The 26141-nt window shown below is 43.8% G+C and overlaps 1 protein-coding gene across 8 annotated transcripts in view; it reads right to left on the bottom strand.

Annotated features, from left to right (window-relative positions):
- Positions 1 to 24171: 24171 nt before the first annotated feature.
- Positions 24172 to 26141, bottom strand: part of USP34 (ubiquitin specific peptidase 34) — a 1084964-nt gene continuing 1082994 nt past the window's right edge. For all 8 annotated transcript variants that reach the window (XM_033939082.1, XM_033939080.1, XM_033939079.1 and 5 more), the window contains 2 exons: positions 25737 to 25896; positions 24172 to 25403 (listed from right to left, as the gene is read on the bottom strand). In XM_033939082.1, the coding sequence (XP_033794973.1) occupies positions 24799 to 25403; positions 25737 to 25896 (765 nt within the window). In that variant the 3' untranslated portion in view covers positions 24172 to 24798. The remainder of the gene's footprint in view (positions 25404 to 25736; positions 25897 to 26141) is intronic.

The following is a 26141-nucleotide window of genomic DNA, read 5'->3' on the forward strand; positions in this document are numbered from 1 at the left end:
CATCCAAGGAACCGGGTGTAGATGGCTTTTCGCCCCTGTTTTATAAGAAAATGGAGGCCCATATAGTCAACCCTCTGACTAGATTGTTTAATTCTTTTTTGGAGGGGGATTGTTTGCCGTATTCGTTTCGTCAGGCAGCGGTCTCTCTTCTTCTTAAACCTGGGAGAGATCCCCTCCTTTGTGGGTCTTACCGCCCTATCTCATTGTTAGGAGTTGATTATAAGCTGTTTACCCGTATTTTGGCAGTCCGGTTGCAACGTTTTCTGCCTTACCTAGTTCATGGAGATCAATGTGGCTTTATCTCAGGGAGGCAACCTGGTGATAATATCCGAAGAGTGTTAGATCTTATTGGAGTGGCCCATCAAGATTCTGTTCCAGCTGTCCTGTTATCAGTTGACGCTGAAAAAGCCTTTGATAGGGTTTATTGGCCGTTTATGTTAGCAGCTTTGAAGAAGATGGGCATTTCGGGTGCTTTTCTACATTGGGTGACTTTATTATATGCTGCCCCGGAGGCTTGTTTAAGAGTTAATGGAAGATATACTGCTAATTTTATGATTCGTAGAGGAACTAGGCAAGGGTGCCCTTTGTCACCACTGATTTTCGCGTTGGTTATGGAACCTTTAGCAGCTACTATACGTGCGAATGCTGATATTCAAGGAATTGTGGTGGGTGGTGAAGAGCATAAGATTTTATTGTATGCTGATGATATTTTGTTTACCTTGACCCACCCACATCGTTCTTTGACGGAGGTGCTTCGTGTTTTGACTATGTTTGGTGTGGTAGCTGGCTTTAAAATTAATATTGAAAAATCTGAATTGCTTAACGTCTCCCTTCCGGACTTGTTGGTAACGGACTTACGTGCTATGTTTTCGTTTCGATGGGCGGCTAAATCCATTAAATACCTTGGTGTGCGTATATCTCGAAGACTTTCTGACCTTTTTGAATTGAATTACCCTCCGTTGCTACGAACTGTATTTGCTGATCTGGATCGATGGGAGGGATTGAGATTGTCTTGGATGGGTAGGATTAGTGCTTTGCGTATGAATGTGCTGCCTCGTTTTTTGTATCTGTTCTCCTGCCTACCTCTCTCAATTCCTAAACGGTTCTTGCTTAGGCTACAACGGCGGGCCTTTGCTTATATCTGGACACGTAAACCCCCTAGGGTGCGGAGGGAACGTATGTACTGGGACAGGTTACACGGGGGAATGGGTGTTCCTGATTTTTCTACATATTACTATGCATCCCAACTGCAAGGACTGTTCCATTGGGCATATCCCTCACAGCGCTGGGTCTTTCTAGAACAGGCCTTACAACCTACCTACCCTTTGGCAGCAGTGCCCTGGCTGTCTTTTGATATCCTTCGGGATCTGCAGATTGGGACATCTTATGGGATGAAATGTACTTTGCATGCGTGGAGCCGGGTTCGACGAGCTTGGTTCCCACGTCAGCGCTATTTTTATGCTACTCCCATTAGATTTGCCCCTGAATTTCTGCCTGCTAAAGATACTGGGATTTTTCGGCGTTGGGAAATGGAGGGTCTTAGGGTCCTAGGTCAGCTGGTAGTGGGTGGTCAACTGGTACCCTTTGCTGCCTTGCAATCTATATATGACCTCCCCTCGACTGATTTTTTCGCCTATGTCCAACTTCGAGACTTTATGGTGAAGAGGGTGATCCCTGAGTGGGAAGGGGCAGACTCTGCTTTTCTACAAGTTTTTAGGATGGGATCTGGGGTGGGCCTTATTTCACGTCTCTATAGAGCTCTTTTATACACTAGGCCACAGGCCCACACATATGAACATCGTTGGGAACTCTTGCTGGGGAGGGCCTTGGATTATCGACAATGGGACTGTCTTTATGGTACACTGCTGAGAGTCTCCTTAGCATCTCCCTTAGTGGAGCAGGGGTATAAGATGCTATTTCAGTGGTACCTTACGCCAGAAAAAGTGCACCGTTTTTATCACTGTGGGGATGGGCACTGCTGGCGTAATTGTGGATGTCTGGGCTCCTTTGGGCATGTATGGTGGGATTGTGTTAAGATTGTACCTTTTTGGAAGATGGTTCAACGACTGCTGATTGATGTGTTACACTTACCCATTCTATTGCGTATGGAAATATTTTTACTTAACTATCCTTTGGGGAGTTTGGATGTGGATCAGAATCATTTTGTGGCCCTGGTTGCTACGGCAGCCAGAATTTTAGTGGCTACATACTGGAAGCGTGACTCTTTGCCTTCTCGTACTGAACTGTTACATAAGATTGACCAAATTTACTTGATGTCCAAATTGACTGCTTTAAATAATGATTCCTGTGGAACGTTTCATCGTCAATGGTCTCGTTATAGCTCCTGGCGAGGTTTACTTTGAAATTTTTCTTATTTTCTTTTTCATCTTCCTTTGTTTTAGGCCTATATTGTATCACTCGGTGGGGGGGGTGGGGGGGGTTCTGTTGTATTATATGGGCGATGTACTTTTGCTGTTGGCATGCTGCCTGTGTACTGTTTTCATTTTGTTCAATAAAATCTTAAACTTAAAAAAAAAAAAAAAAAAAAAGATGGTTGAGTGGTAACCTCACTGGCAAAAAAACCTCCATTGCACTACCAAAGTATAAAAACCTTAAGCAGGGCTGTCTGTGCTGGATGATAGAAGAAAGAAACTTTCAACTTATCTTCTGTTGATCGGTACACCGACGGTGGCCAGTGTTTCACAAGTCTGCTGCCTCAGGGTGTAACAAATCCGATCAAGCTGGAGCCAGAATAAAGAACTTCATGTGTGCAAGAAGAAAATACTTCTATGTCTGTGACATTTCCACCGATCCATACCTAAGAAGCTAGAACCAAAGAAGAGAAAGAGAACACACTAAAAGGAGTAAGATTTTCTGAAGAAGCAGTTATTCTGGAACCATAGAAATGTGGTGACCCAGTTGTACTTTGTGGTACACAGGTGAAAATAAAGCACTTTCCGACGTACACTGGTCATAACTTGGTCTACATTACAAATTGGCCAACTGATATTAAACTTAAATAAACCTAGAGAAATCAACATCTATATTTTTTTCATTGCATGAACAGAAAGCCACACTGAGGCTAGCACCGTCAGTACCGATGGCATTGATTTGTTGCCGGAGGCATGGCTGGTAGAAACAACTTCTCCTGAATGCATTGAGCCTTAAGAGAGATGAAAAAACTAGTGAGGAAAAACACTGAAGAGAGAAGGCCCGACTGAGGAAAAAAATTAATGTTTATAGTTTTGTGTTTGTTTGTTTTTTAAGAAAAAAGAACTGAAGAAAGAAACGTGAGAATATGCTGCCTGCTTGTTCTAGAATAAAAGAAGGTATTGCCTTTGAAAGCTAGTCAAAGTATTAAATTGGTTCAATAAAAAAGTATCATCTTATCTTTTTTAGTTTTGTTATATTTCTATTACCTTTAAAAATGGACTAGCACGGCTATCACACCATTTTATCTATTAAACAAACAATTTTAAAAAGATAAAAATAGTGATGCTCAGAACTCTCAAAAAGTATTTGTAGCAAAGGAAATGAAGACTTGGTTTTAATCAAAATCATGTTGATGTATGAGAGAGAGTTCTTTAACACTAAACCTACTGTTCTACTGTATATACAGTATATATATTTTCTTTACAGTAGGAATAGTGTGTTTTATCAGGCTAAAAGACCTGAATTGTTCACAGCTGTCTGAATGTGGAAAAAATCCTATCCAGACAACCTATTGTGAACTATCACTAGTCTAAATTGCCTTGCTTTTAACACTCTTTTTGGTGTATTATAATTTTTTTATTTCTTAATTATTTTTTAATCATTTTTTGTAGTATTATTTTGCCTAATACCTAAAGTGATAGAGAGCTGTCAGCTGCTACTCAAAACTGTACTGTTGTTTTCAACTCATGACTCGAATTATTATGTCAAAGCTTACTTATTGTATAAAGCTTATGGTACTTAGGGCTTCTTTTACTAAGCCACGTTAGGGCCTTAACGCGCAGAATAGCGCGCGTTAAATTGCCATGTGCGCTAGACCTTAAGGCCAGCATTGAGTTGGCATTATTCTAGAAGGGTACCGCGTGGTAATTTTGTGTGCGCTAAAAACGCTAGCGCACTTTAGTAAAAGGAGCCTTTAGCTTATATGGTACTGCTGTGACGATAGTGCTGGCAGTTCTTTAGCTGTATTGGAAAGCTGTAAAAGTGACTCAGCTGATGTTCACAACTCGTAGCTGGGTCATTAGTGCTTTATTTCGCTCTCTATAGTTTTGTGCTCAACAGAGCGTCTCCGTTTCACTCGGTTAGGAGCTTCATCAGGAAATTTGCTGTAATTAGATCTTATTGCACTTTCCTTTTAGCAATCACTATTTAAAAAGAGAGAAAATAAACCCTCTACTATGGAACATTACTTTGGGGAAAACCATAAGGAAATACTGACAGTTTTAATGAACCACCTACCTACTGAACACTTCACTCAAAGTCAATGCCCGACTACTTGTTTTAGCTTTTAATTTTATTTACATTACTGCTTCAATTTCACTTGTTGCCAAATTGAAACTTTACGGCATACTAAAAATTCAACCTATTCTCACTTTCTGTACAACTACACAAACACTGCTCTTTAAATTAAGGCCCGCTGATTAAATACATGGAGCCTTTGACTATCCTGAAATTTCAGTCAATATATCTAAAATATCAAAGCTTAGGGTAGCAATAAATAAGGCTACTTACTAGCGGCAAACCACTGAGGGCTCCTTTTACTAAGGCGCACTAGCAGTTTTAGCGTGTGCTACAATACCGCATGCGCTAAACGTTAACGCCTCCATAGAGCTTGCGTTAGTATTTTTCATTTAGCATGTGGTTAGTGCACGCTAAAAACGCTGGCGCACCTTAGTAAAAGGAGCCCTGAGTTTTTATAATTAATCCTCTGGAGAGGAACACATCTTCCTTGCTAATACTGAAAAGATTTCTTGTTAGAGTTTCAATATGGAGGTGTCGGCCTTTTAACGTTCTCCTTTGTATGTACGTTCTTATGCATTAACGTGCCGTATGCTGGCGTCCTTTAAAGTACTATTAGTTCTGGAGATCTTTAAACATTCCTTCTCAACTCCATAGATCTTTATCAAGCTGCCTTGTTATATTGTAACTTTGAGTTTGCAAGTTAATTAACTTTTTTTAAAAAAAGACCACTAAGCATTGTCTCATTAATTTATTCGCTAGTAGATTATTCTTATAAAAGCTTATATATTATTTTTAAAAAACTCATTGTTTAGCAAAAGTATTTATGTAATGAAATTGTTTTCAGGATAAAGGAAGAGTGCATGTGTATCGAGTTAATTAACTTATTTTTTAATATCTTAATGAAATGTTTAATAGAATAATATAGTGGAAAACCTAAGAACATCACAATAACGTTGACGATATACTGAAAGGTTAAAAAAATGTTTGCCAATTTATTGTGCTATTAAGACCTTTTGGATGTAGATAATGGACACGCTAAATCCATCTCTGCTCTGCAAAAGTTTTCTCCCCCTATCCCCTCCTCTTATGGATTCCTGTACATGATCGATGACCTGACATTTCAATTGTTCAAATGTATGATGATGTTGTAAAGAATGTGCAACTAAGGGTGCTTCTTTGCACTGTAGATGTATGCAGGACTTATGTTCCGCCATTCCTTTAGTCTTTTAGCCTGAAAAACACTATCTTTACTGTTAAAAATAAATAAATAAATATATATATATATATATACACACTGTATAGCACAGTTACTTACCGTAACAGGTGTTATCCAGGGACAGCAGGCAGATATTCTTAACGCATGGGTGACGTCACTGACGGAGCCCCGGTACGGACACTTTTAACTAGAAAGTTCTAGTTGGCCGCACCGCGCATGCGCGAATGCCTTCCCGCTCGACGGAGGAGAGCGTGGTCCCCAGTTAAGATAAGCCAGCTAAGAAGCCAACCCGTGGAGGAGGGTGGGACATAAGAATATCTGCCTGCTGTCCCTGGATAACACCTGTTACGGTAAGTAACTGTGCTTTATCCCAGGACAAGCAGGCAGCATATTCTTAACGCATGGGTGACCTCCAAGCTAACAGAGAGGGAGGAGGGATGGTTGGCCATTAGGAAAATAAATTATGTAACACAGATTGGCCGAAGTGTCCATCCCTTCTGGAGAAGGTATCCAGACAGTAGTGAGTAGTGAACGTGTGAACTGAGGACCAAGTGGCAGCCTTGCAGATTTCCTCGATAGGAGTGGAACGGAGGAAAGCCACAGAAGCAGCCATAGCTCTGACCCTGTGGGCCGTGACAGCACCTTCCAGTGAAAGACCGGCCCGAGCATAACAGAATGCAATGCAGGCATCAAGCCAGTTGGAAAGCGTCCGCTTAGAGACAGGGCGACCTAGACGGTTAGGGTCGAAGGACAAAAAGAGCTGAGAGGACGAGCGGTGAGCCCTGGTATGGTCAAGGTAGTATGCAAGGGCACGCTTACAGTCCAGTGTGTGCAAGGCCTGTTCCCCAGGATGAGAATGGAGCTTAGGGAAAAAGACTGGTTGAGGTGAAAATCCGAGACCACCTTGGGAAGGAATTTAGGATGGGTACGCAGAACCACCTTGTCATGGTGAAAAACAGTGAAAGGTGGGTCGGCAACCAGTGCATGCAGCTCACTAATCGTCCTGGCAGAGGTGATGGCAATGAGGAAAAGCACCTTCCAGGTAAGAAATTTGAGCGAAGTTGTGGCAAGAGGCTCAAAAGGAGGTTTCATGAGGGCAGATAAAACCACATTCAGGTCCCAGACGACTGGAGGAGGCTTCAGAGGTGGTTTGACATTGAAGAGACCTCTCATGAATCGGGAAACCAGGGGATGAGCCGTGAGAGGTTTTCCGAGGATAGGCTCATGAAACGCCGTGATGGCACTGAGGTGGACTCTGATTGAGGTAGACTTGAGGCCAGCGTCGGACAGAGAGAGCAAATAGTCCAGTACAGTTTCCACCGCCAAAGAGGTGGGATCGTGGTGATGGAGGAGACACCAAGAGGAGAACTGGGTCCACTTCTGATGGTAACATTGGAGGGTGGCCGGTTTCCTGGAGGCATCCAAAATGCGACGGACAGGCTGAGACAGATTCTCTGGAGAGGTCACCCCGAGAGAAACCAAGCTGTCAGGTGGAGCGAGGACAGATTGGGATGCAGTAGAGACTGATGCTGCTGAGTAAGTAGAGTAGGAAACACAGGAAGAGGAATGGGGTCTCTGGAGCTGAGCTGGAGCAGGAGGGAGAACCAGTGTTGACGAGGCCACCGAGGGGCGATGAGAATCATGGTGGCTCTGTCCCTGCGGAATTTGAACAAAGTCCGCAACATCAGAGGTAGTGGGGGAAAGGCATAGAGGAACCGATCCGTCCAGTTGAGCAGGAATGCATCCGGGGCCAGACGATGCAGGGAGAAGAGTCGGGAACAGAAGTGGGGCAGCTGATGGTTGTGAGGAGCTGCAAAGAGGTCCACCTGAGGAGTGCCCCACCGAGCAAAGATGGAGCGGAGTGTGGGAGGATCTAGCGTCCACTCGTGAGGTTGAAGGACGCGGCTGAGATTGTCAGCCAGGGAGTTCTGTTCGCCATGGATGTAGACAGCCTTGAGGAAGAGACTGTGGGCCGTGGCCCAGGTCCAGATGCGGATGGCCTCCTGACAGAGGAGGGGTGATCCAGTGCCGCCTTGCTTGTTTATGTAGTACATGGCGACCTGGTTGTCTGTGCACAGGAGGAGAACCTGAGGGTAGAGAAGGTGCTGGAAGGCCTTGAGAGCATAGAACATGGCTCTGAGTTCCAGGAAATTGATATGATGTTGACGCTCCTGAGGGGTCCAGAGTCCTTGGGTGCGAATATCTCCCATGTGAGCTCCCCATGCATAGGGGGAAGCATCCGTGGTTATGATCATGGAGTGAGGGGGTAGATGAAAGAATAGACCCCTGGAAAGATTGGAGGAGTTCAACCACCATTGAAGAGATCGCTGAAGAGATGATGTTACAGAGATGGGATGAGAAAGAGGATCCGTGGTCTGTGACCATTGGTTGGCTAGAGTCCATTGAGGTGTCCTGAGGTGGAGTCGCGCCAGAGGAAGCACATGGACCGTCGAGGCCATATGGCCCAGGAGGACCATCATCTGCCGAGCTGGGATGGAATGATGAAGGAGCACCTGACGACAGAGGTGGAGCAGGGTCCGTTGTCGGTCGGAGGGGAGAAACGCCCTCATCAGAGTGGTGTCGAGAACTGCGCCAATGAACTGAAGTCGCTGTGTGGGAAGCAGGTACGACTTGGGGTAGTTGATCTCGAACCCCAGGAGATGGAGGAAAGAGATGGTGTGATGAGTGGCTTGTAGCACAAGCGGAGACGTAGGTGCTTTCACCAACCAATCGTCCAAGTAGGGGAACACCTGGAGGTTGTGAGACCTGAGGAAGGCTGCTACCACAATAAGGCACTTGGTGAACACCCTGGGCGATGATGCGAGGCCAAAGGGTAGCACTTTGTACTGATAGTGACGGTGCTGGATCTGAAACCGTAGGTAGCGACGTGAGTCGGATTGATTGGAATGTGAGTGTAGGCTTCTTTGAGGTCTAGGGAACATAGCCAGTCGTGTTGAGAGAGAAGAGGGTAAAGTGTGGCAAGGGAGAGCATTCTGAACTTTTCCTTGACCAGACATTTGTTGAGGTCCCGGAGATCGAGGATGGGACGAAGATCTCCTGTCTTCTTGGGAACCAGGAAGTAGCGGGAGTAGAATCCCTGACCCCTTTGGTCCGAAGGCACCTCTTCGATGGCATTGAGAAGAAGGAGGGATTGGACCTCCCTCAGGGGGAGGAGGGATTGGGAGGAGTGAGAAGCAGACTCTATGTGGAAGAGTCTGGAAGTTGAGAGAGTAGCCGTGGCGAAGTGATGACCTCCCAATGGCTGAGGAAGAGATGGAGGCATCCTCTGATAGGCTGAGGAAGAGGTAGCGATGATGGGAGACTGGCTATGCCCTGGAGAAAAGAGTCAAAAGGGTTGAGATGGTTTTGATGGAGGAAGAGGCTTGGCAGGTTGATGAGACTGGGACCGAGTCTGAGGTTGATGCTGGTGACGAGGACGGCGAGACTGCTGTTGAGGCGGGTTGAGAGGTCTGGCCGAGAACCTGCGCTGGTAGGAAGACTGCTGTCTGTAGGGGCGAGCAGGCGGAGTCTTCTTCTTAGGCTTGACCAGAGTATCCCACCTGGTCTCGTGCGCTGAGAGTTTCTGGGTTGTCGAGTCCAGGGACTCCCCGAAGAGTTCGTCACCAAGACAAGGTGTGTTAGCCAGGCGGTCTTGGTGGTTAATGTCAAGGTCAGAGACTCTCAGCCAGGCCAAACGGTGCATAGCAACAGCCATGGCAGATGCTCGTGAGGTCAGCTCAAACGAGTCATAAATAGAGCGAACCATGAACTTCCTGAGTTGGAGTAGGCTGGAAATTTGCTGCTGGAAGAGGGGGACCTTACGTTCAGGAAGGTATTTTTGTAAGGAGGAGAGTTGTTGCACCAGATGCTTCATGTAGAAGGAGAAGTGGCAGGTGTAATTGTTAGCTCTATTGGCTAACATTGCATTTTGGAAAAGGCGCTTACCAAATTTATCCATAGTTTTTCCCTCTCTGCCAGGAGGGGTGGAGGCATAGACACTGGAACCCTGAGATATCTTCAAGGTGGACTCCACCAGGAGAGATTCGTGGGGTAATTGAGGCTTGTCAAACCCTGGGATTGGAATGACCCGGTACAAGCTATCCAGTTTGCGAGGGGAGTCTCCCAGTTTTTATAAAAAGTTTCCCGTAAGATGTCGTGGACGGGCAACTTCAGAAATTCCATGGGAGGTTGCTCAAAGTCTAGGGCATCGAGAAAAGCCTGAGACTTTTTAGAGTCAGACTCTAAGGGGATAGAAAGAGCTGCTGACATCTCCCTAAGGAATTTGGAGAAAGAGGACTGTTCCGGTTTGAAACGGTGTCAGCCATGGAGGGTTCTTCGTCGGTCGACGAAGCATCCTCCTCGGTACCGTGCGGGGAGTCTTCCCATAAGTCCGGGTCCCTAACGTCGGGGTGTGCACGTCTGGACATCGGTGTGGAAGGCTCGGTATGGCGGGTCTTTGAGAGAGACTTGCCTGAGCGCACCGAGGCGGTACCGGGAGAGGAAGATCGGTGTCGTTCCTGGGACCGGGAAGGGTCGGCAGCAGCACGGGTATGCACTGTACGTGGTTCAGCCGAGAGCACCGGCATGGAAGTATTAATTGGTACCGAGGGGGTCGACACCGATGGGACAGTGCGAGGCTCGGACCGGTCCTGTACCGGAAGGTGCGGGGCCAGCAACGCCGGCAACAGTTGTTGTAGTTGTTGCTGCAGCTGCTCCTGTAATTGGGATTGGAGTATGGCCGCGATGCGGTCATCCAGGGGGGGCACCGGTACCGCTTTTTTCTTCTTCGGTACCACAGGTGCCGCTCTACGCTCCGGCGATGAGGAGGCCAATGACGAGGCACTCACCGATATTGGAGCGGAGCGTTTACGGGGTCGGTGCGGTGCCGGAAGGGTCGGCGTCACGACCGTGCCAGGAGGGCGTTCTAGGGAAGTGGAAGGCTTCTTAGCCGGCTTACTTGGGCCCAGCGACCCCGAAGAAGGATCCGGTGGTGCCGACTTTTGAGGTGCCGTCGACGTCGTGGCAGGTTCCATGGCTGATCCGGTACCGAACAGAATATTTTGCTGGATCTGCCTATTTTTTAATGTGCGCTTTTTAAGCGTAGCACAGCGGGTGCAGGTGTCAGCCCGATGCTCTGGACCCAAGCACTGCAGGCACCAATTGTGCGGGTCGGTGAGAGAGATCGGGCGTGCACACCGCTGGCACTTCTTAAAGCCCGGTTGAGGGGGCATGAAGGGAAACACGGCCTCCGCAAAATCGAATCCGGAGGCCTGTATGGTGGCAACAGGCCCCGCCGGGGCCGGCCAGAAAAATACAGAAAACTAGACGAGAGTTTTGTTTTTTTTTTAAGTAAAAATAAGGAATCAGAAAAGAATAAAACCGAAAAAATTTTATGCGAGCGGGAAGGCAGAAAACTCGTTTTCAACGGCCGTTGAAAAAACATGCGTCTTCTTCGCTCCGCGGAAACGAAGAAACTGGGGACCACGCTCTCCTCCGTCGAGCGGGAAGGCACTCGCGCATGCGCGGTGCAGCCAACTAGAACTTTCTAGTTAAAAGTGTCCGTACCGGGGCTCCGTCGGTGACGTCACCCATGCGTTAAGAATATGCTGCCTGCTTGTCCTGGGATAAATATATATACAGTACTATATAGAAGAACAGTAGGTTTAGTGTTAAAGAACTCTCTTTCATACATCAACATTTAAGGGATTTTTGTCAGACTTTATACTAGTAGGATTAGTTTGTTTAATCAAAATCATTACATAACACTCCCTTTTTTTCAATTAAAGTGCAAATGCAGTATTTCATCAACAAACTGGAAATCAAATAGTCTAAAATGGCAGAAATGTAAAAAGTGTATACACTTAAATTTATATCCAGGAAAAAAAAAAATATTGTACAAAGAAAATATGCATCCTTTACTTCCTATATAAAAAAAAGAGCTTAGAATCATTGCAGCACATCCAAATGTTTGCTTCTTTGGTGTATCCTTGTCAGATGGTGGTTACTGAGAATATGATCTCAGCGTCCCGTCCCCCCAACATGAAGTTCTGCCAGAACAGGCTGTTTCAAGAAGACTGATCTGAGGAAAACTTCATTTATACTTATGCAAGCTCACAGTATTTCTAATGCAGCCATGAAATGGAAACAAATTTTTAACATGCAGTCAAAAGCATTCACAGACACAGATTTAACCTGGATCAGAGCCCTGGAGTGAATATGCATTGTCTTCCCAGCAGCCATATCTTATAAAGCCATGGTCATTTTACTTAATAAACATCTTAAAATAAATGCCTTTCAGTCTCCAAGAATATTAAGCCATGAGTGAAAGTGAATTTTTTTTAAAAAAAATGGTTGTTCAGATGGTGCTACAGTTGGAAGCAACACTTAAAAGGTACATAGGTTACTTTAGCAGTCAGTGACTTCAACAAATGATAACTGACAAGTTATAGTATCATAGTAAATAATGGCAGATAAAAACCTACATGGTCCATCCAGTCTGTTCAACAAGGTGACCAAAGCCGCATTCATCACTCTATGCAGATTACCATCATTCATGATTAACACTGTGTGGCAATATGTCATCATGCCAACCACATAGAGGCAGTTAAATATTAAAGTCTTGGAACAACATAGTGAAGTTACTCAACCATACCAGATGTCTTCTGATGACAGCAGGACACAATCTCACATATGGGTAATGTTATTTGATGGAGCTTAGCGTGGAGCAACTTCCCAGCTTTTTCTAGAAATATTTGGAAAAGCACACCACAAATGCATGCAGGACCAGTTAAAAGTTATCAATGGCTGCCACCATTCTGTTGGGGGGGTCAAAAAAAACAAAACCTAAGCTTTCCAGATAGAAGGCCAAAGCTCTTTTGCAGTCTGAGATGTGAAGTGTGCTTTTGCTAGGATGGGCAATGGGTTTGGGGAAGAATGTTTGCAGAACACTTGACTGGTTAAGACAGAATTCCAACACAACTTGAGGAAAGAATGTTGAAAATGAGCAGAGAACTACTCTGCTGTGATTAAATCTTGTGTAAGGTGGATCAGCTACTACAGCTTGGAGTTCACTGACCCTGTGGGCTGAAGTGACCACCCCCAAGAATAAAACATTCCAGGTCAAAAACCTCAGGTTGCAGGTATTAAGTGACTTAATTGAAGCTTCTATCTGATGGATGAGAATGAGTTTCAGATTCCATGACATAGAGGGAGGTTTGAAAGGGAACTTGAACAGCAGTAAACCTCTCATGAATTGAACTAAACACTAAACAAAGATGGGCTTACTTTCCATATACTTTAACTATTTGGCTGAATGAGAATAATGAAAAAAATTATTCAGCCAAATATGAATAATGGGTATTGAACTTTAACATAACAAATAATAAAAGCAGCAGTGTGAAATCAGAGATTTATTTTTTTCAGTAGTATTTAGTACCGTAGAGCCGCAGATTATTCTTAATCACTATTCAGGGCTGAATCAAATCGAACACAAATATTCAGTACAGCAATAAAGGCGCCACATGTACCAAGATGAATCCGAACAGAATTGGTCTTAACACCAGACTCTGATGAGTGTAGAAAGTACTCAAGCAGTTTCTGTGTAAAACAAGAAAAGGGATGGCAAACCTTTTCCTTTTGAAATTATATGACTTCTTAGTGGAATATTTTCTGGAAGCAAGACAGACAAGGTAAAAACCCTCATGCAAATGGAGAGTATCAACTACTAACCTCTCTACATCCAGGCTGTAAGGGCCATGGTATGTTGAAATAACCCCTCGTTCTGGATGATGAGGATTGGAAAACAGTCCAGTCTCCACAGAGCTCTGGAGGCCAACTCCAGAAGTAAAGGGAACCATATCTGTCTTGGCTAATATGGTGTGATGAGAATCATGATTCCTATATCTTCCTTGAGTTTCAATAAAGTTTTCACTATGAGAGGTGTGGGAGGATATGCATATAGAGGATCCACCCCCAAGTGAAGGTGGAAGGCTGCCATGTGATATCATTCTGGATCAGTACTGAGGGTCTTTATTGATCAGATGTATAGTAAAGAGATCCACTAAGCAGGTGCCCCACTCTCAGATGATTTGGGGTATACCAAGTAAGGAGCCCTGAGCACTATGTTGTGCTTAAATGCTCAGGACCACAACCTGAACACTTTCTGACACAGGAGGTACAATCCTGTGCCTCCCTGCTTATTGATATAATACAATGCAAGTTGGTTGTCTGCTCGAATGAGTACAATTTTGTGCATTAGCTGATCTCTGAAAGCCTTTAGAACATTCCACACTGTCTAAAGCTTAAGGAGGTTGATGTGCAACTGGGTCTCCTGTGAGTACCACTGACTTAAAAGTGTGAAACCAATCCACAAGCTGCCTACCCTAGTTTGGATGCATCCATTGTTAAAGTCTTGTCGGGTTGAGGGAGGAAAGGAAGTTTCTGTGTCAAATTGGACTGAATTGTCCATCACAAGAGAGATTCTTGTATTGGAGTGACATTGATGATATCCGCTATGTTTCTAGAGGTCTGTGACTACTGGGAAGCTAGAATCCACAGGTCCAGTCTCAAGTGGAGATGTGCCATGAGTGTGACATGGACAGAGGAGGCCATGAGGCCCAAAAATCTCAACATCTGCTGAGTTGACCTGCTGACTCTGGTGGACCTGTAGCACAATGTGGACTAAGGTCTGCTTGCTGGTCTGGGAGAAAGGCCCAACTGTGAATATATGTACAGTAGCAGGGCTCTTATGAATTCTACTCTATGAATGGGGAGGAGGTGGGACTTTGGGTAGCTGACCTTAAGAACATAAGAACATAAGCAGTGCCACTGCTGGGTCAGACCACAGGTCCATCCCGCCCAGCAGTCCGCTCCCGCGGCGGCCCAACAGGTCACGACCTGTCTGAATCACCCCTTGGTTTCAGTACCCTACGATCCCTTTGTCCCTCAGGAATCCGTCCAATCCCTGTACTGTATTCTGCCTGATCACTTCCTCCGGGAGCGCATTCCATGTGTTCACGACCCTTTGGGTGAAGAAAAACTTCCTTGCATTTGTCTTGAACCTATCCTCCTTCAGTTTCTCCGAGTGCCCCCTCGTACCTGTTGTCCCTCTCAGTCTGAAGAACCTGTCCCTATCCACCCTCTCTATGCCTCTCAGGATCTTGAAGGTCTCTATCATATCTCCCCTGAGCCTCCTTTTTTCCAGAGAGAAGAGACCCAGCTTATCCAGCCTCTCGGCGTATGGGCAATTTTCCAGCCCTCTTACAAGCTTCGTTGCTCTCCTTTGGACTCTCTCAAGTACCGCCATGTCCTTCTTGAGGTGCGGCGACCAATACTGAACGCAGTATTCCAGGTGCGGGCGCACCATCGCCCGATATAGTGGCATGATGACTTCCCGCGTCCTGGTTGTGATACCCTTCTTTATGATGCCCAGCATCCTGTTGGCTTTTTTTGACGCTGCTGCGCACTGTGCGGATGGCTTCATTGATGCATCCACTAGCACACCCAAGTCTCTCTCAAGTCCGCTGTCTCCCAGCAGTGCCCCCCCCATTTTGTAGTTGAACAACGGGTTCTTGTTTCCTATATGCATGACCTTGCATTTTTCCACATTAAAGCGCATTTGCCATTTGTTTGCCCAGTCTTCCAGCTTGTCCAGGTCCCTTTGCAGGTCCTCACATTCCTCCCTGGTCCTAACCCTGCCGCAGAGTTTGGTATCGTCCGCAAATTTTATAACCTCGCATTTTGCCTCCGTTTCCAGGTCGTTGATAAATATGTTGAAGAGCAGTGGCCCTAGCACCGATCCCTGTGGCACACCGCTCGTGACTCCCCGCCAGTCAGAATATTGGCCCTTCACTCCGACCCTCTGCAGTCTACCCGACAGCCAGTGCTTGATCCATCTGTGTACATCCCCGCCCACCCCGTGGTTCCACAGCTTCTTAAGCAGCCTTTCATGTGGCACCTTGTCAAAAGCCTTTTGAAAATCGAGGTAAATGATGTCTATGGGTTCCCCTTTGTCCACCTGACTGCTTATTCCTTCAAAGAAGTACAGTAGGTTCGTAAGGCATGACCTTCCCTTACAGAATCCGTGCTGGCTTGTTCGCAGTAAGTCATTTTTCTCGATGTGTTCGCAAATGTTGTCCTTGATCATCGCTTCCACCATCTTCCCTATAACTGAAGTCAGGCTCACCGGCCTGTAGTTCCCGGGGTCACCCCTCGATCCCTTCTTAAAGATAGGTGTGACATTTGCCAGTTTCCAGTCCTCCGGCACCTCTCCTGTTCTCAGGGATAGGTTGCAAACATGCTGGATTGTGCCTGCTATTTCCTGTCTTAGTTCCTTTAGAACCCTTGGGTGGATCCCATCCGGTCCCGGCGATTTGCCGCTTTTTAGCCTGTCTATCTGTTTGAGGACATCCTCCTGACTTACCTCTATATGCTCCAATTTTTCGGCCTGTTCCCCACTCATGAGCTCCTCTGAGTCCGGTATATTGGATGTGTCTTTGCACGTGAAGACCGACGAGAAGAACGTGTTCAACCTCTCAGCTACCTCTTTGTCCTCCTTAATCACTCCTTTCCTATCCCCATCATCCAATGGCCCCACCTCCTCTCTCGCTGGTTGCTTCCCCTTTATGTAACTGAAGAATGCCTTGAAGTTTTTCGCCTCCCTGGCCAGCCCCTCCTCGTGTTCCCTTTTTGCTTTTCTAACCTCTCGGTGGCATTCCTTTTGGCAATTCCTGTGCTCCTGGTGATTTTCCTCCGTTGGGTCCTTTTTCCATCTCCGGAAGGACACTTTCTTGTCACTTATTGCCCTCTTTACTTCAGTTGTCATCCAAACTGGTTTTTTTGACCGCTTGTTCTTACAGCCTTTCCTGAAACTGGGGATGTACAGGTTTTGTGCTTCCTGCAGGATGTCCCTGAATAGGGTCCAGGCTCTTCCTACAGTCTCCATCCTAAAGCTGTTCTTGAGCTTCCTCCCCACCCTTTCCCTCATAGCAACATAGTTCCCTTTCCTGAAGTTGAGTGCAGTCGTTGCAGTCCTTCTCTCTATGGGTGTCCCCCTTTCTAATGTGAATCTGATTGTGTTGTGATCACTGTTGCCTAGTGGTCCTCCCACTTCTACCCCTCTTGCAGGCCCCTCTAATCCATTAAGGATGAGGTCAAGAGTAGTTCTCCCTCGCGTTGGTTCCTTGACTAGTTGTTCCATGAAGCAGTAACCTTGAACTTTAGTAGCACCAGAGCTCAAATAATTCTGGACATGGATTCTTGAGCTCTATCCTGTTATGTGCTCTTGACCAGCCAATTGTCTAGATAGGGAAACATGTGAACTCCCAGTTTGTATAGCAACACTGCAACTACTACAAGACATTTTATAATAACTATGGAAGCTGATATGAGGTCAGAAAGCAGAATGTGGTACTGGTAGTAGTTTCTCCCTATGTTGAATCTGAGATACTTTCTGTGACTGGAAAGTATCTAATTGTGGGTATAAGCATCTTTAAGTTCAAAGAGCATAGACAATCATTTTTCTGAATCATTGGGATTAAGGTGCCTAGGGAAACCATCCTGAACTTTTCCTTAATCAAATACCTGTAAAGAGCCTTAAGTCCAGGAAGGGACAGAATCCTCCTGTCTTTTTGGGGATCAGGAAGTACTAGATGTAAAATACTTTTCCTTTCCATTTTGGTGGAACAGGCTTGACCATATTAACCTATAAAAGGGATGAGAACTTTTACAGGAAGAATTCCTGATTCTGAGAACTTCATTTTGACACTCTTGGGGTATAATTTGGAAGGAGTTTTTGCCATGAAAGGGCGTAACCCATGCAGACTATTTTGATGACCCTTGATTTGAAATTACAAGGATCTACCTTTCTTGGAAAAATGTCAGCCTCCTCCACCTTGTCACTGAAAAGGTTATTTATTTTTTTCTATTAAACAAATTTCTATTCTGCATTGTCACTACAAGTTCTAAGCGGAGTACAAATAGTTACATCCATAATAAAATCAAGTGCACATGTTACAGATACAACATACACTACATAGATTAGGACAAAACAGAGATATTACACTCCTTCAAATAAAAATATTTAAATAATCACTAGACTCTTCATTGGCTTGAACTGGTCCATCTCCTCATCAAGTCTTTAGACTCCACAGCCCATCTTCAGAGATTGCATAGTTAAATCCCTCCATATGCTTGAACAAAGAGAAAGATTTTTAATTCTCTTTTAAACCTTTTATCTGACTCATTTCAGTTGGTAGCTGATGTCTGCCAGCAGCTCCTGAACAGCAAGTTCCAGGTCAGTAGCACATATTCAGATAAGTCTGCATATTCCTATGTTCCTAGTGGAGACTTTCGATTCCACACTGAAAACATCATAGGTTGCCTTTGGCATATGCTTTCATGCCATATGCTTGCCATGGCAGTTCAACTGCTTGGCTATTAACTGGTAGAGTTCTGTAGTCTGCTCAGATGGTAAAGTGTCTGCAAAATTCATCACACTTCTCACCAAGGACTTCATGAAGAGCTGCCTGGGCATAGCATTCTGAAACATTTTCCTTTCAAAAGAATCCAAAGTCTGAGAGCAAACCTCCCCAGGGCCATCAAGGAGTAAGACCTTGAACTCTTAGCTACTTTGAGAGCAGATTCAACAACCACAGATTGGTGTGGAAGCTGAAGCTTTTTGAATCTGAGAGCCTTATTGACTCTATACATAAGAGTTGGCTTCTTAGGAATAGGTTGTGTGTGTATGTGGGGAGGTATCACCTACTCTCTCACCTGCACATCCTTAAGGATGATGTCAACGGGCACTATCACAGCTTCCTTAGGAGGGGCATCAAATTCAAATATGTTCAATATTTTTGCCCTGGGGCCAATCTTAACCTCCAGATTAAATGGGACAACCTGAGCCATCTCCATGACAAAACTGGTGCTCCTCAATAGGAAGACTTTCTCCTTTCACGTGGCAGGGAAGGATCTGAAGGAAGGTCCAGAGAACCTGCCTCCGAGAGAACTTCTGTCTCTTCCTCAGAAGCTTAGGAACAGATCGGCTTAGACTCATGAAAACAATCCTCTCTATGGATTCTCGCTGGCTTTGAGAGAGTCATCAATAGGCAGGCTCCATGTACCTACCCCAAGGCTCCTTTAGGCATCAGTGTCACTGCATGACCAATATTGAGCATAGACCTCCAGAATGGGTCGTACCGACATCAGATCTAACATCAATGCCCTTAATACTATGGCATTATGTTGGGCAATAAGTCACCCCAGTTCTTCCTGGAGCAGGGCCTGGAACAACTCCTTGGAGACAGATACTGGTATAGGTGAGGGCTCATTCAATATGTTTAGGTCTATAGATTGATTGAGGCCAAATCAGAAAATTATTCCTAGCCCAGAGGAGACTGGCATGTTAGCAACTAATCCCTGGTGTGGACGTTTCTCAGGCACTGGTGATGTTGATGTTCCAGTGCTCCTAGTGTCATGCTTTCTTGAGGACCAATGTTTCTTTACCTCCACCCTATGACTGGGATCAAAGTCCCTCAATGCCAACATGGAAAAACATTGAACCTTTATGTGTCCTTGATGTGGGATCCAACAATGCTCGAGCTCAATGGGCACTAACAATGATCAATGTTGAGGCAGGCTGAGTCCTTCTTGATACTAATGTACCCTCAGTGTGCATTGCAACTCCAGGGGCCATAAGCACCAATGTTTCTGATGGCAATGTCGATGGACTGGACTTGTGGCACAAAAAATATTTCTGTACTGCTCCCCTCAACTCTTAGGGGTTCTTTTTGATTTCTGTCAACAGAGTTTACTCAAATAAACTTTATGGTTGGCTCAAAGCATGATAATCACCAGTTATGAGTGTGTGTAAGAGACATGGTCTTGCCACACAGAGCACTTTTTAAAATCACTAGGAGTTTACTGGGACATGTTGGGGAAAATACCTGAAATTAACTCAAATTGCTCAATGATGAAAAAAAATGAAAGAAAAAAATATATCCTGACTAGAGTTCTCAGGCCTAAGGGGCTGTGAGCCATGGAAAAAAAAACCCCAAGTAAAATCAAAGGCAAATAAAAGGGGACAGAAAAATAATGTTCCCATGCAGTTTTTACAGGAAAAAGGTTATTTAACCAGAAGACACAAGAGATATGAGCTGAGAGACAGATGGGAAAGTGCATCTTCACTACCCCACAGATGAAGAAAGACTGCCCAGGCAGTAAGACTTGAGTTCATGCGTGGTGTACTGTTCCAGACATTTCTAGAAGAAGCTGGGAAATTGCTCCATGCTGGGCTCCATCAGATGACATCACCCAGGATGTAAGAATGTGATGCCCTGCTTGTCCTTAGAGAAATGTTTAAACTGGTAATATTATTAACAACATTTAACTTGCTAATTTCAACATTAAGGTGTCTTCCTCTTCCCCCTTGAGATGCACAGCATATGATATTCATAGCATATGATATTAATGTAATACAAAATATGCAGACTTAATCTTTATTTAGCCATGAACAGGACACAGACTGTAGATATTTGCCCATCCATGCCCTTATATCACAACTACTGGAGTTGATGTCAAAGGACATTTTAGTCGATTCTAATCTGTCTTTGCCATTTAGAGGATACAAACTGTAGAAGTCTATCCAGAATTGCCCATTGTTCCCACCTGCTAGAGTTACTGAATCTTCATATATCTTTTGCCATTTATGGAATACAGACCATAGAAGTCTGTCTGGCATTGGCTTTAGTTTTCAACTACTGGAGTTGCTGAATAACCTCCAAGTTTAGATTTCATCCTCTTTCTGTTTATAAATCCCATATATTTATTCCAAGCATTTTTAAATCCCATCACTGTTTTTGTCTCCATTATATCTACCAGAACATTCCAGTCTCTTGCCAAAAGGGATGCAAGCTGGAATTCCAGACTAGATAAAATTTTATATATTAAAAAAAAAAAAAAAAAGGGCAGGAGTCACTAGAGCAACCACATTATTGAGATGGCTTGGGAAAATCTACTGCTTATTCTTAGGATAAGCAGATTAAAGTCTGTTTTATACTTGGATCTAGCTAGGTACTTGGGACTTGAGTTGGCCACTGTTGGAAACAGGATACTGGGCTTGAAGGACCTTGGGTCTGTACCAGTATGGCAATTCTTATGTTCACAGGGCATAGTGGGTGGGGACCCCAGTGCCTTCAGGGGTAGGCTTGAGTGCCTAGAACTGGAGGCATGCCAATTCCAGCTATAAAGAGCAGAGCCTTGGAGTAGCAGTTGCATTAAGGAGAGATGCTTACTCTGTCTATTGCCACACTGGGTAATTTGAACTTTTAAGCCACCAAGTGCTAATGGCACCCAGGAAAAGGAGCGGATACATGACTAACAATGGCGGGGTGCCTGGAATGTTGGAATAGATGGTAGGCTGTTCCTCTTCCCCATCTAAAATGAAGGGATGCTTTAGAGTGGTGGGTGCTAGACTTAGAACCCTTCCTGCCAGTTTTGCAGGGGTGAATTCCTGCCCTGAAAGAACTTTGTCAGCTTTTGGATACTTAAGGGGGGATACTCAGAGCTTACATTACCGGTATTTATCTTATTTTTTTGGATTTAACCACCGCCTTACATTACATTTCCTGATTTTAATAAAAGAAAAGCATTACCAAAGCAGGTGGATGTTGCATGGCTTATTCTTCTGGGCATCTACGGTGGTCCCAACCTGCGAGAGTCCGGTTCAGGTACCTATCATATAAGGCCAATGCTGGCCCTCCAGAGCCTTCCTTCTCTGAGGATTGGAAGGAAGGAGCAATTGAGGTGTAAGTTCTTTCCAGTAGTAATGACAAGAGGCAGAGGTAGGGAAGGGGCTCTATCTACTCCCATTAGAAGGCAGTTATCTGTCTCCCCAGAAGGATGGCTAAGGGGGCAGGACTGACCAAAAAAAGGTCTTCATCCTAGGGGTGGAGGAAGGAGGGGAGGTTTCACAGGGCCAGAAAGAAAAGGGGGATGTCACCTTGAGGCATGCCTCAGGTGGGGTGCATGGCTTAAGTTCTGATTTCTGTTCCTGTATTGGTGAGGCTGGCAGCCATTTTATTGTTGTCTTTTTCCCCAGTGCATAGGTGAAGCATGCAGGATGCTTATCTTCTCTTTGATAGGTAAAGAGAATAGTTTGTGCTGGCAAATTCTTCCCTCAGGCATAGCAGAGCCTGCATGATTCCAGTTCGCTACTGGATTAATTCTTCTGCAGGCAATCTCACATGCATATTGGAGTCCCTTTCACCTCCCTCCCTCCTTCCATCCTAGCTGGGAGAGCAACAAGGAGAACAGCCTGCATTACCAGCTATCTGCCTCTATATGCAACATTGCTTAACTGAAATCTATATCTAATTTATCATAGTTTTCTCCTTACTTCATTTTTATCAATAATATGGGAATCTAATAGATAACAGTTTACAGAGCATTAAAGGACAGACATATAGGATGAATTAATCCTGCAAAGGGTATGATACGAGAGGCTGGTACTAGAAGCTTATGATACTACTATGCTTTTGTCTAGAATAAACTTAATTTTCTACTGTTTATTGCCAGAAATAGGATTAGTTTTAAATACCAGGTTAAAGGAAGATCAGTACTGAAGAAGGGCATTGAACCTTCAGCTGAAAATAGACCATATTGTTAGATATCCTGCAGAAGACTATTTATAATGAAAGACCAAAAAGGCTCAATAGATCTCCCCTCCAACTACAGACCTATCGCCTCATTACCAATATACGTTAAACCAGGAGTCCCCAAAGTCCCTCCTTGAGGGCTGAATCCAGTCGGGTTTTCAGGATTTCCCCAATGAATATGCATTGAAAGCAGTGCATGCACATAGATCTCATGCATATTCATTGGGGAAATCCTGAAAACCCGACTGGATTCAGCCCTCAAGGAGGGACTTTGGGGACCCCTGCGTTAAAACTAATAGAAGGCCTAGTTGTACAATACCTCACAAACTATCTGGAAGACCACAACCTACTTTACCCCTCACAGTCGGGGTTCAGAACCAACTACAGCATGGAGACACTACTAGGAACTCTCCTAGATACAGCCTTACAGCACCTAAGCAAAGGCAGAAGGATGTTGATAATTCAACTTGATCTCTCTGCAGCATTTGACCTGGTAGACCACACCATACTACTACAAATACTAGAAGCCATAGGGATCTCAGGCAAGGTACACCCCTGGTTCCAAGGATTCCTTAAATCAAGATCATACAGAGCAAAGACAAATGATCTTAAATCAGACTCCTGGTCTAACCCCTTGGCGTTCCCCAAGAGTCACCACTATCTCCAACGCTCTTCAACCTCTTTATAGCCTCCCTTGGGTCCAGTCTAGATAATCTAGATGTAACATCATTCAGCTATGCAGATGACATCACCATTCTCCTCCCCTTCGAACCACCAGTCCCCACCTCAATAGAAAAACTGAAAAACACTAGAAGTAGAGGAAAAATGGATGATAGACCACAAATTAAAGCTGAACTCAGATAAAACAAAATTTCTATTGCTAGAAAAGGACAAAACCCCATCCATAACAGAATTAGAAATAAATGCTACCAAATGCCCAATACAGTCTGCCCTAAAACCCCTCAGAGTAATGATAGATAGATGCTGCACCATGCAAGTTCAAATCAACAAGACCATCCAGAAAGCCCTTATAGTCATGCACAACCTGCGAAAAATAAGAAAATTCTTCAACAAAGAGCAATACAGGTTCATAGTCCAATCCCTAGTCCTAGGACTTTTGGACTACTGCAACATCCTCTACCTGTTGTGCCCCGCAAACATGATAAAACAATTACAGACAGTACAAAACACAGCCATCAGACTGATCTATTCACTAAGCAAATATGACCACATCACCACCGCATACCTAGACTTACACTGGCTACCTATACAAACGCGAATACTATTTTACTGTCTATTATTCAAAGTAATGAATGGCACTGCCTCCATGTATCTAATCAATCGCCTAAACTGGAACAAATCAATCAGACCCATTTATCCATCCCCCAAAGGTACATAGCTCAAGAAGATGTATGACAACCTACTAGCAACGCAAGCAGTGAAACTTGATCACCTCCTCTCCAACATGCTGACAACAACGACTGACTTCAAATCATTTTGAAAAGAAATCAAAACCCTGCTATTCAAAAATTTATCAAGAAATCATAACACATCTCCATGACTATCCCCTCTCTTGTAAATTTCCCATCAAAGTCTCAACCATGTAAACAGCACCCTAATTTGTAATTTTCCTGGAAATATAGTTATCTTCTTTTGTAATCCGCCTAGAACTGCAAGATATTGGTGGAATAGAAGCCACTAATGTAATGTAATAATCATGCAACCAGTTTAAAAATGGAGATAAATAAATGACTCCAAATCATGTCTTTCTATACTCTTTAAATTCCCATTTTCAATTTAATTTTCTGTAAAAAAGCTCAAGATTGAGGAAATTTAATGTAAACAGAAATGAAAAGTCATCACAATCAGTTTAATGAAGTGCACAGAATAGTAATCAGTTATGTCAATAAAAATAAAACAATTATTTTTACATCAAGTGTGCTTTATTTCCTCCACAGGTATTCTGTTAAATAAAGCACCATATATATACTGCCAGGCCACAGCTAAAGAGGATTCTTTACAGAATCAAATTTCTTGTGGTTGTTTAGTACAAGTAAACTTAATTTTGATAATAAGAACCACAGCGATCTGAGGCAATCTGCCTCTATTATAAGGTACAAAAACTGGCACAGAGGACACCATATTATACACAGTAAAAATGCCATAAGTTTAAATTTAAATTACATCATACAGGGGCAAGGAGACCCTGTTCTCCCAGACAGCCATATTAAATGAAAGCCACTACAGTGAACTCTGAATTACATAAAACATATCCATTATCTGATTGCCCTTAAGGTATAGATGCAAGATTTCTCATCTAGAGACCTGCTTGACTGGAAATTAAGCATATAAATCTAGCTTGACATTCAAGCAGAGAGCACTCGACAAACTTAAGCACAAAACAGAAATAAGCAAAACTTATACAAACAGCTTAAAAAAAGAAGAAAAACCTTAACAGCAGACATGCTGCAGCTACTGTCAAGAAGCAGCCTGATTTCCTTTCCCAGATATCCTTGTGAGCGCATGAATCGTAGACTCAATGGTCCTACACAGGGTGTCTAGAATGTCATGCTGTTGCATGTGGCTGAAATGTCCTCTGGAATAACAACAACCAAATGTTAAACTAGTTTCAGCATCCTGTGAGGATAAGGCTTGCCCTTCACAGCTTCTTGGATCTACTAGATCAGTCAAAACTGCTGAAATCGAGGTGGATGGGAATTCTGAGTCTTCCTCAGTCACAACAGAGTCTTTGGAGTTTTGCACATCTTTACATTCTTCCAGTTTCCCAGCATTACTTGACTGTTCTTCTGTATGTTGCGGCCTAGAATTTAATACTATGTCTTCTGAAAATGAAGATGAAACGTCCATCCTATACTCCTTAACAGAGTTATTTTCAGGAGAGGGAGGATCTTGTTCAGTGCCAGGATCAATAATTGAAGAGTCTCTTGTCTCATTATCTGAAGTGCTTGTTGGGGTTGATGCCTCCCTGGGTTCAATTTTTAGATCACCAAGGCAGCTGTCTACAATATGTTCTTCATCGCTGCTAACCCGTCTTCTTTTCACAGGTGTAGCACCTTCATCATCTGTGAAAATAAAGCAAATTTCTAGTGAAGTGCTTTCTTAATGCTCTTTTCCTTATTCATACACTGGGATGCTTAGATTTGTCTTTGAATTTAAAACATAAAATACATATACCCTTTCAAAATCCATAAAACATCTATTAAGATGGCTGTCAAAAGATTGCTGCTTAGCCCATTAACAATCAGGAAATATTTTGAATGAAAAGTGGCAGATTTCATTTCACTACAGAAAGCACAACTGGTTGTGCAATAAATAAAGTCAAGTCTCCTCCAGTCACAACAAATATATTGGGCTTGAACAATTTTACTTGGACATATTGCATGTAAAATACAAACCTTTAGTTTTTCTGTCTTTGGCCTCCTGCTCATGCAATGCAGTCCGCTGTTGCTGACAAGTTCTGCATTTGCTGAGAAGCTCTTGTAAAGTTGGAATCAGGTTTGGATTAAGCTGTTTAGGGGTGTGAACTGAAAGCAGCAGAGCAAGGGCTCGAAGATCCTAGGAACAAGCAGCATGGGTTATAACACTGAAAACATAAAACTATGAATGTAGCAACCATGCATGCTAAGGTTACAATCAATCTAAAACTAAAATGTGAACCATCTTAACTATTGTATTCTCGCATTAGAAGTTCCACCTTATTGATGATTATTAAGTGTTATATTTATTGTTAATTTGTTTGGATATATTGTTACACTTATTGTAAATTTGAAAATGAATAAAGAATTTAAAAAAAAAAGAAG

Source organism: Geotrypetes seraphini, chromosome 3 (genome assembly GCF_902459505.1).
Source record: "Geotrypetes seraphini chromosome 3, aGeoSer1.1, whole genome shotgun sequence".
Classification (NCBI taxonomy): Eukaryota; Metazoa; Chordata; class Amphibia; order Gymnophiona; family Dermophiidae; genus Geotrypetes; species Geotrypetes seraphini.